General features: G+C 33.5%; 2 protein-coding genes and 2 long non-coding RNA genes across 7 annotated transcripts; 3 read left to right on the top strand and 1 right to left on the bottom strand.

Annotated features, from left to right (window-relative positions):
• The first annotated feature begins 1,578 nt into the window (after nt 1-1,578).
• LOC144549187 (uncharacterized) lies at nt 1,579-20,103 on the top strand. Its single transcript, XM_078297921.1, has 7 exons — nt 1,579-1,668; nt 1,823-1,885; nt 16,837-17,085; nt 17,671-18,007; nt 18,084-18,322; nt 19,006-19,269; nt 19,632-20,103. The coding sequence occupies exons 3-7, from the start codon at nt 16,853-16,855 to the stop codon at nt 20,011-20,013; spliced, it is 1,455 nt and encodes a 484-aa protein (XP_078154047.1). The 5' UTR covers nt 1,579-1,668; nt 1,823-1,885; nt 16,837-16,852; the 3' UTR covers nt 20,014-20,103.
• LOC144549229 (uncharacterized) lies at nt 1,931-2,544 on the top strand. Its single transcript, XR_013509629.1, has 2 exons — nt 1,931-2,145; nt 2,364-2,544. It is a non-coding gene; the product is annotated as an uncharacterized LOC144549229 (long non-coding RNA).
• LOC144549189 (histidine--tRNA ligase, chloroplastic/mitochondrial-like) lies at nt 7,412-11,786 on the bottom strand. Of its 4 annotated transcripts, none has more exons than XM_078297924.1 (8): nt 11,571-11,786; nt 10,582-10,792; nt 10,459-10,504; nt 10,155-10,229; nt 9,947-10,064; nt 9,696-9,844; nt 8,381-8,529; nt 7,412-8,202 (listed from the first exon to the last, which is right to left on the bottom strand). In XM_078297924.1, exons 2-7 carry the CDS (start codon nt 10,593-10,595, stop codon nt 8,479-8,481), a joined length of 453 nt encoding a protein of 150 aa, XP_078154050.1. In that variant the 5' UTR covers nt 10,596-10,792; nt 11,571-11,786; the 3' UTR covers nt 7,412-8,202; nt 8,381-8,478. The 4 variants fall into 4 exon arrangements, with proteins under 4 accessions (XP_078154050.1, XP_078154051.1, XP_078154049.1 ...); XM_078297925.1 differs by having other exon boundaries at nt 7,413-7,830; XM_078297923.1 differs by having other exon boundaries at nt 7,414-7,827.
• On the top strand, nt 14,933-15,798 carry LOC144548898 (uncharacterized). The gene is made up of 3 exons (XR_013509489.1): nt 14,933-15,265; nt 15,409-15,545; nt 15,641-15,798. It is a non-coding gene; the product is annotated as an uncharacterized LOC144548898 (long non-coding RNA).
• Nucleotides 20,104-20,131: the final 28 nt, after the last annotated feature.

The following is a 20,131-nucleotide window of genomic DNA, read 5'->3' as shown; positions in this document are numbered from 1 at the left end:
ACCTTTGCTGGTTAACCCTTCAAATTTTCAATAATTTCAAGGATACCTGTCCTTAGTTTTTATGGTAAGGCTTGACTCTGGACTGGGGTGAAAATGGGTCGGATATTATCTGACTGATTCCGGATCCTGTATTTGAAAATTAGATACAGATATCTGGATATCCGTGCGGATATTGGTATGGATATGATTTTTAATTTTAATTATCTATATCCGAATAGTAGATATATACAATGTATAAGTTTAATTACATTATAAAAATATTTATGTATATATTTACGAATGTTCGATATCCGATCTGTATCTGTATATATTCATCCAATATCTCTGTATATGAAAATAAAATAAATACGAATATGGTTTTACCACTATCCGATCTATTTTCACCCCTAGAATGATTCTTTTTCCGGGTAACCCTTCAAATTTTCAGATATCTCAAGAATACAAGTTCTTAGTTTTTATGGTCAAGTTCGAGTGATTCTTTTGCCGGTTAACCCTTCAAAATTTCAAGAATAGTTTTTATGGTCAGGCTGGAATGATTCTTTTTCTGGTGAACCCTTCAAATTTTCAGAAATCTCAAGAATACTCTGTGTTTAATTTTTCATTTTTCCTCAAATTCATTTAATTCTGTAGCTTTTCTACTGTACATAAAGACTCTTTGAGTAATTGATTCAGTTTTACATATTACATGTTATAAGAAATTTATAATATTGTTACAAATTTTATCTTTTTTTGAAAACTGACAAATCACAACTGTGGCAGGTGACATTGAAGTTCCAATAAACAATATAGGATAGACCAAATTATATATATAAAAAAAATAAAAATAAAACATCTACATGACTCCGTTTAATTCCCAATTATGTAGTTACGTATTTAACACTTTAAATTTTAATAATTCACATATTTATCTAATATAACTTAAATTTTTATTAAATATACACAAAATTCAAATTAATTATGTTTAAGATTTTAGAAACTACAATTAATTAAAACTGAACTCATTCACCTTGTACCTACTCTGACAATGAATAATAGCATTAAGTCTAGGTTCTCTGATCACCCCGACATGTCTATTAATTGTTTAGATTTTAAAAACAAAATGATATATATCATCACACAAACTGTTGTTGTTGTTGTACGTGTAATATCAATGTGTTAATGATATATGTTCAATTGATACATATATATACCCCCATAAAAAGTCAATCGATGTGTTTTACAATGCACAATATTTTGGCGTGGATAACATTAGAGACAATCAGGAAATTTCCCCGAATACAAGTTTGGCAGTACACTGATTACGTATCTAGTGTAATCAATCAAAGAACAGAAAGATAAATAAATCCAAGGAGGGGAGTGAATGTATTCAAATCTGGATGGAGAGAAGAGCATGCTAAAGCATTACTGCATCTGTTGCTCAAGCTTTGTCAAGATGGTACTATTTCTGAAGGTAATGTTACAGATGAGGCATGGCTCAGGATACATAATAGCCTAAAAATTTCAATGAAGTGCAGCTTTCAAATTGATTTCTTAAAAGAACGCTTGCATGATTACAAGCAATTATATTTAGTGCTAGCAGAGACAACAACAACTTCAATTTTCAGATGGGATCGTGAAAGAAAAACTATCACCATCACATCCAATCAGAGATTTGGCGGCTGGAGAGATGTATGCATTATTGATTCTCTATGATAGATCGATTCAACATTTTCTTTTAGTTCTCACACTATTATTTTTCTTTCTCCAACTTACTTTATCTTGAAAATTAAAAGATGGTAATTAAATAAATTCAAGGAATCTAATGCCCATTATTAATTTGCAGCAATATCCTGAACTGTTATTATTGTGCGGACCGTATATACCATATTTCGACACTTTGGAAGAGGTATGCTTATTACTGAATACTGGAATCCTCAGAGGAAACTCAACAAATAGGAAGCAAGTCTGTCAAGACATTCCTCGACATATATTCGAAGCTCAGAAGTTTGTTTTACAAGTCTCAACGAAGTTAAAATTTGTTGCTTACGAGTATGATATAAACTATGAACTATGAAGTGGCATATAGTTTTGTAATGCCAGAAACTTGCTTAATCCCAATTTACTTTTCTTTTTAATTTTCTCAAATAAAATTGATTGCTTGTGCGTGTATCCTCATAAAGGACACAATAAGGGAGTGCATGCAATGGATGGACAACTGCTAAAAGGAGTGTAATCAAGTAGTATGTAAATAGGTAGATTAATTGTAGAATTAGGACAATAGAAGGCGTTGTATTTAACTGAACTATCTTTTTCTTCTTAATACAAAAAGTCAAGAGGCTTTGCCCTGACATTCAAAAAAAAAAAAAAATTGATTGCCTGTGCAGAAGAAATGCATGTTGTTCCTAAGAATTTTTTTTTAAAAAAAAAACCATGATTACAATTGTCATGTTGGTTTTTGAGCAAGAAGATTCTTTGTATTTTAGGTTAAGGCAAAACTTTTTTTTTTAATTCTCAAAGCAAAAAGGAAAATCAAATAATAAAAATTATTTCCTGTTTTACTCCTAATTTCAGAGATTTACTCTGATATCTCATTGTTCAAAATACTTATAAATATAATTACTAAACTTTTCTTCCCTTTTATTATATACAAGCAATTATTGTAAACACCATTCATACAATTTAGGAAATACTTATAATTAAAATCAAGTAATACATATAGGGGTGATCATCGGTTCGGTTTGATTAAACTGAACCGAATTAGGCAAACTGAAGTTATAATTCGGTTTCAAAAATAGAACTGAACTGAACCGACTTAACATTGAAACTGAAATGAACCGAACCGAACCGAAGTTTTATTTCGGTTTGTTTGGTTGGTTCGGTTCAAACTGAAATATATTAATTTTTTATTAAAAATAATTGATTTATAATAAATTGGGGTATTAAGAAATAAACTGGATTATAAGAAATAAACAAAAGTATTTAAAGCAATTAATTAATAAATAAATTGAGTTATTAAGAAATAAACCCGACGGTCTGAATCAAATTCATAATATATAAAAGTTCGGTCAGTTCGGTTAATTCGGTTTTGCAAATTTCCAAACCAAACCGAACTGAAGTTATAATTCAGTTTTAAAAATCAAACCGAACTGAACCATTAAACCGAAAAAACCAAACCGTTTAGTCCAAACTAATTCGGTTTGGTTCAAAACTGAATAAACCAGACCCAATGAACACCCCTAAATACATACATATGATAATTCATGCAAAAGTTCTTCCCCTACCACTGTCTCTCTCTCTCTCTCTTGTATGACAAAACAAAGGATGCTTTGTGTATTAAACATAGAGAAAGAAAAAGAGATCAGAAAGGAGACAATAATCAGTGCAAGGAACAAAGCATAAAGAAAAAAAGAGAAAGGGAAAGAAAAAAAGAGAAAGGGAAAGAAAAAGAGAATGCGACATTTGTTTATTAATTATGCTAGGATAAGTTCGATGCGTTTGCACCCTAATGCTAATTATGCTAATTTATACTAAAATAAATTAAGATAAGCTAATAAAAATTAACTTATACTAAAATAAACTAAATTATCATAAATTATACTAAAATAAATTAAATTATGCTAACTATGTTAAATTATACTAAAATAAATTAAAATAAACTAACAAAAATTAAATTATACTAAAATAAACTAAATTATGCTAAATTATACTAAAAAAAATAAATTATGCTAATTATATATCAAAATATTAATCTATTAACTATTTTAAAAAAAAATTACCAGACCAGATATTTTTTGATCGGTCTTAATTTTAATTTCAAACGGCCAAAAAATGGGGTATTTTTAAAATTACCTAGTCTGAGTATATTTAATATTGGATATTAATAAAACTGTCGGTGGTGTCGGTCATGATTAGATGATGATTGATGAGAATGTTTGTTCGTCAATAATTCCGTTGTCTTCACTACGAAGTTTTCAAAAAAAAAAAAAAATTCCGTTGTCATATCTTGTGCCTGTGGATCGATTCCGAGTGGTACATTTTTCAGACTTCTTATGTGCTTGTGGGTCCCTGCCGAGTGGTGTGTCTCAATTATCAAACTTGTAAGCCTTTTTCAGAATGTGGCATCATATACTTTCAGGATCTACTAAAGCACATCATGGATTGGTTGTTGTGTGGCCTCTTATACCATAGTAAGGGCCTTTATACCAATTTCTTTCTCTTTGTTCGTCATTTTTATTTACAGTACGAGATCAGACAATGCAATTCATTTTCTGCATTATTCTTTTATAGACGGATAAACCCCTTTTCTGTATATTCAAGCATCTAACACTACTACTAAAACGGGGTTTTCTAGTCTGCAACCGATAAACTAAAAGAATTATGATAAGTTAGTAAATAAATTGAACATTCGTCTATCAGTTGAGCCTTCCAGAACAGATCATAAAATATGCGGACAAATTTCTTCTGTCGGTCTGTGGCTTATGGATAAATTTAACCATTTCTTTAATATCAAGTTTCAAAAATAGCACCTTTGAGATTCTTTTTATTTTGATAAAACAAATCCCAGATTCTTTTATTTAAAAATAAAATATTATTCAGTATTTATGGACATAATATTATCAAAACTTTACATAATATTTTTTCATGTATGTTGTTTTTGTTGAATGCCGAATTAATATTTCTTGAATTTATATAATATTTGTATGTATATCATGTATATATGTTGAATAACAAATTCGTCCGAGTACCTAATCTACTTCTATGTGTTACGAGGATCGAACCGATAGAAATATCAAATATATAGATTTTGCCTAGGGTTTTAAACCTGTTTATGCTTCTTCTATATATCGGTTAATGTTTTCTTCTGATAAAATAATATCATATTTCGCATCATTTCATTGCCTGAACTAATTCTCTACCTCCATTGGATATCCTGGTAATTAAGGCCCAAAGATTTAATTTGCTTGATTTCATGTAAAGCTATTGCTGATGTCTGTGGACAGTGTTCCATGAGGAGAGTTCATTTCCAATCATAGCTCTCAATTAGCTAGTTGGAAGATAAATTAAAATTTTACAAATTCATCTTTGGTGTATTATTAACGGTAATGGTAAATGTACTGTTCATGGAAAATTCTATGGTTTAATATCGCGGATGTGAACACAGTGTCAAGAAAAATTGTGTTGGTGATTTGGTTTAGATTAGTGTCTTGAAATAGCCTGTCCGATCGGATCTGGACCTGACCGTCCGTGGTCCGTACCCGACCAGATTGTACCCGTGGTCGGGTTTGGAACGGGTAGGTGGTAACCCAGGTAAGGGTTAAAACAGGTCGGGACTGGTTTTTTGAAAAAAAATTCGTGATAACCTGGACCGTGCCAAACCCGTACCAGCCTGGACCTGACTGCCTACCCGCCCGCCCGGACCCCCAAAAAATTCAAATTAAAAATAAAATAAAATGGTTTTAAATTCAAATTAAAAAAAAGGTTTTAAATTGATTTATATTTTATTATAACAAAAATTATTGAGTTCAAAACTTCAAATATGCAATCATGTCAAATGAATTTTGATTTATATTTTATTGGTTTAAAAAAAAAAACAAAAACAGAAAAAATAGAAAACAGAAAAAGGAAAAAGGAAAAAAAATAGCAAAAAAATAAATAAAAGAACAGAAAAACCGGTCCGGACCGGACAAGACTGGACCCGTACCCGCCCGAACCAACCTGCGGACCCGAACCTAGCAACCCGCAAACCCGTGCTACCTGGCGGTTGAGCCGGGCCGGGGTAGGGTTTTTGAAAATAAACCCGTGCTACCCTACCCGAGCAACTGGTGCCCGTGCCAATCCCCGCCCACTCGGATTTGACCCATACCCACCCGGTCCGGTCCGTTTTCAATACACTAGGGTAGATGTATAGTACAAGTATAATGGAACATTGACCTCTAATTCTCTAGTCTTGATCTCATAGCCTTATAGTCTCACCTTGACCTCTAATTCTTAAAATGAAACATTCACAAAATGGTCGTACCAGTTTCAGATTTGTCCTGAAAAAATAGGAATTATCAGCCCCTCCTTGACTGCACCTTGGCCTAGCTCCCATCCTGTTAGGCGAAGCACAATCGGGTCATAAATGGAGAGGTGATAGTAGAGGCAATTCCTCCATTTAGGAGACGCCTCTCTATCTATTGTTTAGATACTGTCATCTCTCAATTTATGCCTCGATTGTAATTCGTCCCGCACAATCCCACCAAGTTATCTCAGCGTCACTTGGAAGTAGCAAACTCTTGGATAGCTAGATGCAAACAACAAAAAAAGATAAATGAAAATAACATTGAGAGAGAGAGAGAGCACCTATGATGTGCATTTTTGGACCTGGAGCAATTTGTCACAAAGATTATGTATGGAAACTTAGTTACAGTTTGCTAGGAAAGGAAACATTTATCCAATGTTGGTATTTGACCATATAGACTCCATCAGTACAAAATGAAGAAGATCTTTAGTTTATTCAATCCACAAGAGTATTGTCACATAAGCCAAATTAACTGGATTGGTTATGTACCAAATTCTACTGTTTTTTTTTAACTATTAACAAACACATGCATTTCAAGTACAAACAAGCATAACCAAGTAGGAAGAATGTAAACAGTAAAACAAAAAATAACTTAATTAGAAAACATATTCATTTCAAGCATGCAATCCCAACTCTATTTAATATTCAATTCAATTTTTAAATGCACAGCCCAAGATTATTAAGGCTTACTCAAGCCTGGCAAAAGTCACTTCAATCTTTGGAATTGGCCTTAATTTGCTCTAAGAGAGAGTTCAAACTCCTTATAAAATAATCATTCAGCAGCCAATTAATGAACCTTTTGTCCTTCATTTCAAGCATGAATTTAGGCCTACGAAAATAATTGATCTGTACTATTGATCAATATCTTCGTTTTCAAAGTTCAAATAATTGATTTGAATCATTCAACATAATCTCCATACAAAAATGTACACTAAATCTTACCTTTTCTAGAATCTCTTTACTATTTTTTGAACTGTTCAGATCGAATATTGGACTTTGAAAATAGAAATATTGATCCATGGTACAAACTAATATCCACTATGCATAGTACCATTTAACATAGCCTCACTCAATTATATTAACTAAAAAAGTAAAAAAAAACAAATTATACAATAATATCATAATGTACCTCTGTACAACTGTATCTTCTAAAGATTCTGAATCTGCATCTGTCTCATGCAACGGATCAGATCTTGTGTCCTTCGGCAAATTGATAGTTGGTAAGTTGCTGATGAGAAACGACAGTACCGGGTCTGGTGCTGCACTTGATTGCAAATTTGTGTATCCGGACCCACCAAACAAGGACTGGAATGTTTCCTTTCTAATGCCTCTGTGTGATTTCCTCCTCTTTGTTGCATGTAAAAATCGCAGTCAAGGTAATCAACAAAGAGTGAAAATAATCACACAGCATGATTTATACAATTAATAATCAACAAAACGGGTAAGAATTTTAACAAATAAGTTTTAGCTTCATGCAGCACACAGACTACAGAATCAAAACAGAATTGGATGTGGTTCATGCGCTGCATGAAGCCAAAGCTGCTCTGTTAAAATCTTTAGCCAACAAAACCTCAATTGATTCTAAATTATACATAAATTAACCCTCAATCATGTAATTATATCTAAATTAAGCCAGAATTTAATCCAATAAACCAGTGAATGAAATAGATATCCAAGGCCAAAATATATGAATAACAATGAACAAAAAAGGATATCTTAAAGAAGCTTCTATGCTGTGATGTGAGGTGGCCCACCAAGTCCATCCCAACTCTTCCCATACACCAGATCTACTACACCAAAAAATAAACACAAGCATCAACAAAATATTAGCATGTGATTTTCTTCTACTATTTTCCAATTAAAAGTCACTGAAAATTGGAAGTTAAGCTTTGTACACGTTGGTACTATTATCCCAATTGTTAAAGTTTTTTAAATAAAGGGTAAAATGGATATTTTATGATTTTATGCATTTAAAATGAGTTTTAATAGAATAGACAATTATATGGGTAAATTTGTAAAAAAAATTAAATTTAAAAGGGTAAATATGATATTATAAATTTAAGAGGGGAAATGTGTAACTTCAAGATTTTTGAGGGGAATTCATGAAATTGCACCCCTTTTTTGTTGATGGACCCATTTCACCCTGGACTCTGGAATTAGCTCTGAAATAAGTGCCATAAAAATTGAAGAGATATTTAATCTTTTGTTACCATAGTGTACAGCACCAATTACCAGATTTGTAACCAAATCCTTGCAAACTGCAACATACAGCAGATATAAACTAAATGAAAAAACCTTGTAAAAAGTGTATCATGCGAGGAAAAACAAGTATGGATTTACCCCGGTTTTAACTTCAACAGGATGCTCATCATCAATGTGGCAACACAAACCAACAAGGTCAAAGTCGTCAGAACAAAAAGGGCACGGATACTCAGCTTTCAACTCATCTTCTCCCGAGTCCATGTCCTCAAATCATAAAAACACATCTCCTGCAAAAACAGGAAAACGAATGCCAGATTAGCCATTAAGAGGAGATTACTAAACAAGAATTGAGACAGAAGGATTTCAATAGGTAGAGTCTTTAGAAACACTAACATAACAAGTTTGTAAAAAGAGTGAGGCTATGGTACTATGCATAGTGCAGATTGGTCCGTACTATGGATCAATATTTTCGTTTTCAAAATTCAAGTAGTTGATATGAGCCATTCAAAATAATCTCCATATCAAAATGTACTTGAAAATTAAATTATACATTTTTTAAGATTTTTTTTTTACTATAAAATCACTACTTTTGAATGGTCTAGAATATTTAGATCAAGTGATTTTCTACCTATCTAAAGAAATAAAAAATTATTTTAAAAAAGAATGTCAAATTTGACCTACAAGTATATGTTCATATCGTGATCATGTTGAACAGCTTAGATCAACTATCTGGACTTAGTAAATGGAGATATTGATCCTTCTTAGGGTGGCAAATTGATGAGAAGTATAAATGAAATATTTAAGAGTTAGATGTTAAGTGGGCTTTCCGGACAAAAATGCCGACCACAAACTCAGTAAAGATCACAGATTTTGCACAAATATGAAACAGATGCATAAAATAAAAAATAATGCTAATGGCTGAGATTGAAATATTTTTGTGATGTGTGGTTCAGATCTTTTCAATGGATGGCTCAGATTCTCTATGGACAAATAGATGGTTGGATCTCAAAAAATTCAACGTGCTATTAGTAGTGAGGATGAAACATATACTAAAATCGAGATTAATAATTAAAGGCTGAGATTGAAATGTATTTGGATGAGTGGCTCAAATCTATTGAATTAACGGTTCAGATTTTGTTTGGACAGATAGATGGTTGGATCCTAAAAAAATTTGCATGGTATTTAGTAGTGTGGATATTTTGGACCAACGCTAACTTAACCTTGGTATTTCATATACAACATCATAAATATAAAATATGCACATGTTAGGCTATGATAAGCTTCTAATCCTAAATTTAAAGTCTCAATGAATACTACGTTATTGCATTTGGTCTTCAATTTTGGTGCTCAGTAGACTTAGTTTATGGCATTTGAAGGCCAGTGTTGTCTTAATTGGTGTGAAGCATTGCACTGTTAAGTACATGGATATAAAAAAAAATAGAGTTGTTTAAACCTCAAACTCAAAAACAAGTCCTGTGTAGTAGGCAAGGCCACGAACAACAGATGCATGAAAACAAATCCTGTCAGCATAACCATAGCTCTCGGCAAGAGAAAATAACTTTTTCAACTCAGAAACAGCTTCTCCCTCAGAACCCAACACCTCTATAAATACAAAAGATATCTCAAATTATATACCAAATAGAAAGTTGCAACTTCAATAGAAAGAAAGGAAAATAATATTATAAAAGGAAAGTTGAGCAAGACCTTCAAGCTTCGATAATGACTTGAGGGAAAGCACTTTAATTATTCCATTAACTGCTTTGATTGAAACGCCTAATGAAACCAACTCCTCCTCCATCTCTTCTCTTGTAATTTTGCCAAGCTGGTACGCATAAAAAATGGTAAGTACATGAACCAAACAACATGAACAGATAATATATAATATTTTAATATGGCATAGACAGAAGCTTACCTTGTCAACAATTACACAGACTTGGGTAAAAAGATTTTCTGGAATAGCATACATCTGTAGCACTGCTTGTAAAACCTATACAAAAAGATAATTAAAGCCTAAGAACAGATAACACCTGTCTAAATAAATGTGGATAACATGGACATGAATCATGATCAATGAAAAGATATTGAGGAAATTACCTTTCGGCTAGATACCCTAATCCCCACATCTGACGATCTTATCCCAAGCCTCTCAAATAATAACACAACTGCTTGATCAAGCTTTGATCATATAAAAAAAAAAAAAAAAAAACAGGACAAACCTGACACGGTATTCCCGTGTAGCAGTGACAACCAGGTTGGGTAATCCTAAAAAGGTCTAAATCAATATTCGAACCTCACTGGGTAAGCCTAAAGAGAAATACAAGTCAAAAGTGAGGGGTTACCTGTAAGACGCCATGGTTCAGCAACACAGACGCGGCCTATTGATGGGTCAATGTCTTCTTCTATTTCCTCAACACGGCTTATTCCAGCAGACAGTACAGGACGGGACTTGAGGGAGAGGACACAATGGGTATCAGAACCATAAAAGCGAAGTCGAAGTGCTGCGAAGGCAGCTGACAGCTCACCAGATAAGCCATCAAAGAAAATGTTCTCCTGCAAGCCCACGTGAGTAATTAATGTGTATTCTACTTGATTCCGATACAAAGAGGGCTACCACTTGAGAAGATCCGACTGCAATTAATGACTAAGTATTGAACTTCTGATAAATCTAATTAAGGGTACTGAACTACAATTTCCAGTTTGACCCCACAAATGGTGACCCTTTTTTCTTAACATTTCTTCTCTAACCAAGAAGGAAAATATATTAATTTAGTGAATTACCCCCAGGCCTAAAGGTAGCTAAATTAAAAAAAAACATGAGTACTGATATGCCTGATTCAAACAAATTATATAACTCAAGTCCAACTGCCAGTTTGGGTAAAATGTGAAATAACACAAACTGACAATTCATTAAAAATCATCTAACACTACAATACTTATTTAGTCTTAAGGTAAATCGTAGATCTGATGAACAACAGCACAAGACAGTAAAAAAATTATTTTGTCTTTTAAAAATATATCGAATATCTGATGAACAGTAAAACTTTAGTTGTTGAAAGTGGAATACTCCACCGATTTCATTCAAAGAAACAACACCTACAAAGTTACAAAACATGTCATAATCCAACAACAATACATGACAAGCATCAAGCATCAAGCATCTACATGGCCTACCACATATCAAAATATGAAGTTGGAAATTGGAATCAACTACACGTATTACACATACAGCCAATTAAACCAAAAACCAACAAATATCAGAACTACCATACCCTGCAAATTTACCAAAAAAAAACACCCTGATTTTGCTGGTAAAATAAGTAAAACTTACTTGGAGATGAGTGCACCGGTGCAAGGAGGTGAGCGCATCAGAAAGAAGCTGATGTGCTGCGGCGTCAGGAAGTCAGAGCTTAACCTCTACCTCCATTACAACTAAGTTCAGACTTCGAATCGAGTTTAGTGTTGGGATGGGGAGTGAATGCCGATGCGTTGAGATTTGGTGACTGGATCGAGCGACGGATCTAGGAGCTTGTAAAGCGGATTAGGGTTAGGGTTCGGGGAAAGGGTAGATAGGTTAGAATCGGAGGGCTTGGAGGTGGAGGCGGTGGAGGAAGGAGTGCTGACGGTGGCGAAGCGAAGGCAGTGCGCCTCTTCGAGCTCTTCTCTATCCTTCTCTATCCTCCGCTCTCAGCTCGTCGCGAGGTAGGTCTCAGCTCTCAGCTCGTCGCGAGGTAGAAGAGTCTTTTTTTTTGTGGCGTCATCGGAAAGAAGAAAACGCGTGGTAGGCAAGGTTTAGGGTTTTCGCAAGTCTGAGGTTTAGGGTTTTCGCGAGGTAGGCGAGGTTTAGGGTTTTCGCAAGTCTCTTCTGTGGCGTCATTGGAAAGGAGAAAGGGACGCGCAGGTGCGTGGGGAAGGAGAAAGAAGAAAAGGTTAACGCGTATTCTGTCTCGGGGAATGAAAAAGGAGAATACGCGTGAAAAAAAAAAAGAGAAAAGGAGATTTAGGTGTACAATTTCTGTATGGTATTATATGTAATATGGATCTAACTAACTAAATTTAGATTTCTACGTAACTGACAACATGAAATAGATACATAAAATCAAAATTAATGGTTAATGGCTGAGATTGAACTATATGTTTGATGAGTGGTTCAGATCTTTTCAATGGATGGCTCAGATTTTATCTGGACAAATAGAAGATTGGATACCAAAAAAACATGCGTGCTATTAGTAGGGAGGAAGGATAGGTAGGGAAATTGAGATCCCCAATGAGGTACGCATCTTAAAGGAAGTGTAAAGTGAGATCTGAACCGTCTGATTTATTCTGTCATATTCTTACGGGTACTCACTCTCGATCGATTACTTCCTAGAACTTGCAGAATACTTTCTGGGAAATTTCCAGATGGTGGTTTCTAATGTGATACACGCTAAAAAAATCTCAACATCCTTGCACGCGAAGCAATCTATAAGAAGGCTGTAGATTTCATTATTAGAAAGGCGTTGGCTTTAAACATTTATTAGTTATTATCTTCGCTCCTTGAGTAATTGTAAGTTCTTTAAGCCGCTAACTTTCAAAAATAAAATTGTAAGTTCTTTATTCTTTATTGTTAAGTAATGAGCTGCTGTTGGATTTGCTTCAGCTGGCCTTTCCTCTAATGGCCAATAATTGTTAATGTGTTCTCGATTATTATGTGTAGCTTTTCAATTAATAAAAACATGGTTTTGTGCTGCTATATTAGCCCATCCATGTTTATGGTATATATATAGAGAAATGTTCTTTGTCCACTAATGTTTGTCCACAAATTGTCCACCACCTTATCCACTCTAACTGATTTTAACAACTTTACTTTCCTTTTATAAATCAGATCCCTCTTTCTCAATCCTCCGTCTTTCTATTTTTTTTCTCTCTTTTGAAAATCCTGGTGAGGCTCTGTCTCTCACTCTAGCAGCTTTTCTCTCTCTCTCTTGTGAAAATCCTGGCGAGGCTCTCTCTCTCTCTTCTCTTCTGCTCCGGCAGCGACGGTAGCGACGGCCGCAACGGCAGCGACGGTCGTGACAGCGGCAACGGCAGCGACGGCCGCGTCCTAGTGGAGAGAGACAATCTGTAATATATCGCCGTAGGACATGATCGAGCATGATTCCCTTGTGTATCTCTTTTACTTTAGTGCCAGATCCGACCCCTTGAATTTGTGCCACTAGAACTGGGCAAGTGACAGATCCAACCCCCTTCTATGGAGACTCGTGCTTCCCTTGGCACAATGTCAAAGGTAAAATCAACTTGATTCAATCTTTGTTCAATAGATTCACATTGTCGTACTTTAAGTAACTGGTTTTTGTAAAAATAAATGTTGAAATTTGATCTTACTTGACACTTTGACTTGTTTGAAGTTATTTTGTATGAAATATGAACCATGTCGTCTCTTCTATATATGTTGATTTTCTTTTTTTACAATGTCGATTTACCTTCTCTGATTCATTTTTCCTTTCCGATCTCTCCTTCCCCTTTTCCAGTTTAGATTTGCGATTTTGATATTTTTAAAAATGTGAAGTACATTTTTTGTAGAATTTGTTATTTAAGTTACATCATTGAATGATGAATTTTATAGTATTGGTGCATATTGAAAGTTTCTGGATGTTTGAAAATTTGAATGACATTTTTTATAAGATTTGTTATTTAAGTTACAGCATTGAATGATGAATTTTACATGATTGGTGCAAGTGAAATGACACTTTTTCTTTATGTTTGAAAATTGTTATTAGATTATTTTACATAAGTTACAGTTTTGAATTAGGAATTTTACTGGATTTACCTTCTCTGATTCATTTTTCCTTTGCAATGTCGATTTTAATTGAGATTACTGACTCAGTCTCATTTTTTATACATGATCGCAATGGATCCTTCAATCGTGGAGCGCGATCGAATAGAAGTTGTTTTTGTTGAAGAGCACGACAAAATTCAAATCTAGTAAGTTTTCTATTGAATTTGTTGTTTTCGTTGTATGCAGTAACAGATCTAGCATTTCAAATGAAATCTGGATGAAAGAGATGATAGAGAGGCGATATGGAGTATTGATCTATTAATTTTACTATATTGCCCCGTTAATTTTGCAGTATTCATCTTGTCATTTTACAGTATTCATCTTGTGGAAATTTGGAGGAAATAGATGATAGAGAGACGATATGGAGTATTAATCTGTTAATTTTACAGTATTACCTTGTTAATTTTACAGTATTCATCTTGTCATTTTACAGCATTCATCTTGAGAAAATCTGAAAGAAAGAGATGATTTGTTAATTTGACAGTATTTATCTTGTAATTTTACAGTATTCATCTTGTAATTTTACATTATTCATCTTGTGAAAATCTGGAGGAAAGAGAAGATAGAGACGCTTTTTACTCATCCGAATAATGAACACAAGAGGTTTCTAATGTAAAAGTTATTTGTTCATAGTTTTTTTGTTGCTATTATGCTATTCTATAAAAAAAATTTGTTGCTGTGGATTATTGTAAGTGTTACATGATTTTTTTAGTTATTTTGCAGTTTTTTTTACTGTCATTTTCATGGGATAGATATATATATGAAAGTTCATCTGTATTTGTGCAGTATTAAGTTACTTAATTTACAGTATTAAACTACTTAGTATATAGTATTGACTTTCTGATATGAGTTGTTTATGTATTCAGCAAGTAAAAGGAAGTTGGTCCTTGAAGATAGTGCAATTACAAAAGAAGGCAGAATAAGAGAGAAGCGATCAAAGAAAGATAATGATGCATTGCATCCTTCTTTTAGCCTTGGGATCGGACTTACACAGGATGAGGATGAGGAAGAGGAAGAGGAGCAAGGTGAAGAGCAGCAAATTATTGTAAGTCAAGAGCAGAATGAGGAAGATGACGAGGCTGCTGGAAACATTCAGGTAGAAGAGGAGGCGGATGGAAATAACGAGGCTGCTGGTGAAGATGGGACTTATATGGAATTTCATTGGCATACGATCAGTTGGCTCAAGACTTTTCTTGCATGGAGAACTTGTGAGTGTTTTTTATTTTATTATACTTTCTTCTTCTTAAATTTTACAGTATTGTTGTACTAGTTTTCCTTTATTTGTGGGAATTAACTGCAGTTTTAATAATTGAACTTTTTACAATATTGCTGATATTAATTTATCTTTCAGCCAAACCTGACTGGGTAGATGTTTGTGTGGATTCTAAGGAGTGCCCAAAACAGGGAGAAAATTCAAAGGATTGTGTTATCTTCGTGTTGCGTTTTGTGTACAACATTATCAGAAACAGTCATATGATTTTTACCCAGGTAAATAACTTGTAATATTATTTTCTAATTCTTATTTGATGACAAATGCAATTTCTTTTTGTTTAATTGTTTATTTTATTTTATTGTTATGCAAGATGATATATCAAAAGAGCGCGTGGTTCTTGTGATGAGGCTTCTTACTCATCCCAACAATGCACACCGAAAGTTTTTAGTCTGAATGTTGAATGATATAGTTTTGTATTGTATTTTTGTGGTGAATATTGGGGTTGGGGTTTGTATTGGATGATTTTGAGGTGGATATTATTGTTTGTTTCGAACAGTTCTCGTGTGTGGTGATTGTTGAACAGATGATGAATGGATGTATAATTTTAGACGTTTTACAGCATACATGGTATTATCTTATGGCTTAGAAGTAGAAAGTTTACAGTATTCAGGATTCTTTTCCAGGTTGTTGTTTAAGCTGAATTGTTGCAGTATTTTGTTTACATTTTATTTTATCATTTTTGCGATATACAAGATTTAATTGAAAATTCTACTTTATACAATATGCAATTTTACAGTTGTACTAATTAAATTTTACAGTATACAAGATTCAATGATAAATTTTACTGGTTAGATTCAATTTTACAGTATACAAGATACAATTGAATATTTTACTGTATAGAAGATTCAATTTTGCAGTATACAAGTTTCAAATGAAAATTTTACTGTGTACAAAATTCAATTTTACAGTATACAAGATTCAATTTTGCAGTATACAAGTTTCAAATGAAAATTTTACTGTGTACAAAATTCAATTTTACAGTATACAAGATTCAATTTTGCAGTATACAAGGTTCAATTTTACAGTATACAAGATACAATTTTACAGTATACAAATTTCAATTTTACAGTATGCAAGATTCAACCCAGTGCGTTAACTGATAATAACCTCTAATAACTAACTCTAACTGCCAATAACTTCCTATAACTGTAATTTCCGAAAGTACAATTTGAAAGTACATTTATTTTGTCCTTTTGTGCAAGTTGCAATCTTTTTCTAACTATCATGGGACCACTTCAAATAGTTGCTGAATTTTTTGTTATTAAGTGATATATTTTATGTGATATATTGTATAATTATACAACATATATAAGTAATTTTACAGTATTCGCGTAAGTCAAAGCTGTGGACAAATGGTGGACAAAAGGCTGTGGACAATTAGACGCTTCCATATATATATGTTGTACTTCAGCTTTTGTGTTGAATTAACGTCTTTGATCTGCTGCCTTAGTTTTTCAATTAAAATCAGCAAACTCACCTGTTTATATTTGTTGAATCTATTATCAGATATATCCGAAGTACAATGAAGATTTTAGTAGTGGATGAGACTGCGAAGGTTTTTTCTTTAGAATGCGAGTCCTCAGACACTATTGCCCACCTTAAAGCAAAATGGAAGACAATAACAACTAGACTTATGTTTGATGGCAAAGAGTTGGGTGATAACTTTTCAGATAACAAGACGTTGGCTGACGTTGGCATCCAAGATGGATCCTTGATCCTTGAATCATGGACTTATGAACATAATTCTTGTGGAGAGTATGTCATGCTTCCTTGTTTTAGCTCAATTATTACATTCATCCTTTCAACTCAAAATGATATATATACTTCATTTGACATGAAAAAGCATATTAAACTATTAATTGTTAAAAATGATAAACTACATAGAAGCTTTTATAGTGTCAATTAAATGAAGATAACATATAAGGGATTTGTGTCCAAGTCATTGATCGGACTCAGGGTTCCGCTTCCGTCCAATCTGTTTTCAGATACGTGCATACTAGATCCGGACGGATATTGATACGGATGCACACAAATATTGAGGTGGCATGCACAGATCTTAAAGTATATCGAACGGAAGCGGAAATAAGCGTTGGACACACCCCGTTCCCTACATAAAATCCCCCATGCTGTAACTTTAGAATTATTTGACTTCTTGATGATATATATGCTGACACTATATAATTGATGAGGATCAATTCTGTCTGTTCCGAGTAACTTTATTTCGTTTATGTAATTGAAAATTTTATGCAATAATTTGCAATCATAATTTTGAATTACCAAATTTAATTGTAAATGCAAGACCTGACTTGTTATATCTTTATGGATCTAAAAAATTAAAAGGCCTCGAAGACCTGAAAAGGATTACCTTTATTATGCTGATGCATTCAAATCTGGATGGAGAGAAGAGCACGCTATAGCATTACTGCATTTGTTGCTCGAGCTTTGCAAAGATGGTACTATTTCTGAAGGCAATGTGACAGATGAGGCATGGCTCAGGATTCAGAATAGCCTAAATAACTCAATGAAGTGTAGCTTTGAAATTGATTTCTTGAAAGACCGCTTGCGTGATTACAAGAATTTATATACAGTACTAGCGGAGACAACAAGTTCTTCATTTTTTGAATGGGATCATAAAAGAAAAATTATCACCATGTACTACTCTTCCAAATGGAAACAGGTTTGAAAATCATGTAAAAGAGTTAAAGATGGTAAAAAATAGTTCGAGGAAACTAATGCCTATTATTAATTTGCAGGAATATCCTGAATTGCTTTTATTATGCAGATCGCGTATGCCGTATTTCGACACTTTGAAAGAGGTATGCTTATTAGTGAATACCACACCATCCTCAGAGCAAAGAGTTTCTGAAACTTCAACCAATATCGACAATGCACGGGAAGCTAGTTCGTCAAGGGGAGAAATTTGCATCCAACTCCCATCAGATTCAAATTTGGGTCTGATGGTTTGCTCTACGTCGATCGGGAAAGAGAACGGGTAAATCCTATATGACCCAATACGTTTGATGAGTTTCACTATATGTATCAGGTCAAACTTTTCTTTTTGGTTCCAGGACATAGCAAAGATACTTTTGATATTTCTAATATTCCAAAATTTGAACCAAAAAATGCATGATTTCTTGTCGATTAAAAAAAACAGCACTCTCCTGAAAATTTCCTGTCAATAAAAATCTTAATGTCGAACAGAAATATATCCTAGAACTTGGAGAAGCACCTTTTTGTGGAAATTTTCAATCACTAAAAATGTTAATATCGTTTAGAAAAGTATTAATTGTTTGGATTACATCCTAGAACAATTAATGTCGATTAGAAAAATATTAATGGAGAACACTTTCGGGGAAATTTGCACTCATCAAGTGTCTCTAATTTCATCCATGCACGTGAGGAATTTAACCTATCTACCACAAAGTTCTAAATATAAGAAGTCGTTCCCTCTGAACATTAGGAATTTTAAGTAATGAGCTGCTGTTGTATTTGTTTCTGCTGCCTTGTTCCTCTAATTAATGACCAATAATTAGCTGTAGCTTTCACAATGTTTATGGTATATATATATGTTGTACTTTAGCTTTTGTGTTGGATTAACGTGTTTGATCTGCTGGCATAAATTTTCAATTAAAATCAGCAAACTCACCTGTTTATATTTGTTGAATCTATTATCAGAAGTACAATGGAGATTTTAGTAGTGGATGAGACTGCGAACGTTTTTCCTTTGAAATGCGAGTCCACAGACACTATTGCCCACCTTAAAGCAAGATTGAAGAAAATAACACAGATTTCATTTTTTGACGACGGTCTGATGTTTGATGGCAAAGAGTTGGGCGATGAATTTTCAGAGAACATGACGCTGGCTGACGTTGGCATCCAAGATGGATCCTTGATCTTGATCCTTTGTTGTGATACTATTGTCTCCCAATCTGCTGGACTGTATGTCATTCTTCCTTGTTTAGACACACATCCTTCAACTAAAAATGATATATATGCTGCATTTGACATGAAAAGGCGTATTAAAATATTAATTGTTAAAATTGATCAACTACACATATAGAGAAGTTTTTATAGCGTCAATTAAATGAAGATAACATTTATATACATAAAATCCTGCATGCCGTAACTTGCAATATATATTTGAGGATGAAATCTATCTATTCCGAGTAGCAATACATATGTTATATTTAATTTCTTTATGTAATTGGAAATTTTATTCAATAATTGCAATCATAATTTTGCATTACCAAATTTAATTGTAAATGCAAGACCTAATTTGTTATATCTTTATGGATCTAAAGAATTGAAAGGCCTCGACGAAGACCTGAAAAGGATTACCTTCATTATGCTGATGCATTCAAATCTGGATGGAGAGAAGAGCACGCCAAAGCATTACTGCATCTGTTGCTCAAGCTTTGTCAAGATGGTACTATTTCTGAACGTAATGTGACAGATGAGGCATGGCGCAGGATACAGAACAGCCTAAAACATTCAATGAAGTGCAGCTTTCAAATTGATTTCTTAAAAGAACGCTTGTGTGATTACAAGCAATTATATTCAGTACTAGCAGACACAACAACAACTTCAATTTTCAGATGGGATCGTGAAAGAAAAACTATCACCATCACATCCAATTGGAGAGTTGGCGACTGGAGAGATGTATGCATTATTCACTCTCTATGATAGATCGATTGAACATTTTCTTTTAGTTGTCACACTATTATTTTTCTTTCTCCAACTTACTTTATCTTGAAAATTAAAAGATGGTAATTAAATAAATTCAAGGAATCTAATGCCCATT

This window comes from Carex rostrata, chromosome 34 (assembly GCF_964058835.1).
Source record: "Carex rostrata chromosome 34, lpCarRost1.2, whole genome shotgun sequence".
NCBI lineage: Eukaryota > Viridiplantae > Streptophyta > Magnoliopsida > Poales > Cyperaceae > Carex > Carex rostrata.
The sequence above is the reverse complement of the archived record's forward strand: the minus strand, read 5'-3'. Positions and strand labels throughout refer to the sequence as shown.

What these genes read in the sequence shown, in the direction of transcription:
- LOC144549189 (XM_078297924.1), bottom strand. An exon ending in ACACGGGAATACCGTGTCAG is followed by an intron (nt 10,230 to 10,458) that starts GTTTGTCCTGTT and finishes CTTTTTGTATAG; the next exon opens with GTTTTACAAGCAGTGCTACA. An exon ending in GTCATTATCGAAGCTTGAAG is followed by an intron (nt 9,845 to 9,946) that starts GTCTTGCTCAAC and finishes TTGTATTTATAG; the next exon opens with AGGTGTTGGGTTCTGAGGGA.
- LOC144549187 (XM_078297921.1), top strand. Translation starts at nt 16,853, where the DNA reads ATGAAGATTTTAGTAGTGGATGAGACTGCGAAGGTTTTTTCTTTAGAA. An exon ending in TCGATCGGGAAAGAGAACGG is followed by an intron (nt 18,323 to 19,005) that starts GTAAATCCTATA and finishes ATCTATTATCAG; the next exon opens with AAGTACAATGGAGATTTTAG. An exon ending in GTCTCCCAATCTGCTGGACT is followed by an intron (nt 19,270 to 19,631) that starts GTATGTCATTCT and finishes ATGGATCTAAAG; the next exon opens with AATTGAAAGGCCTCGACGAA.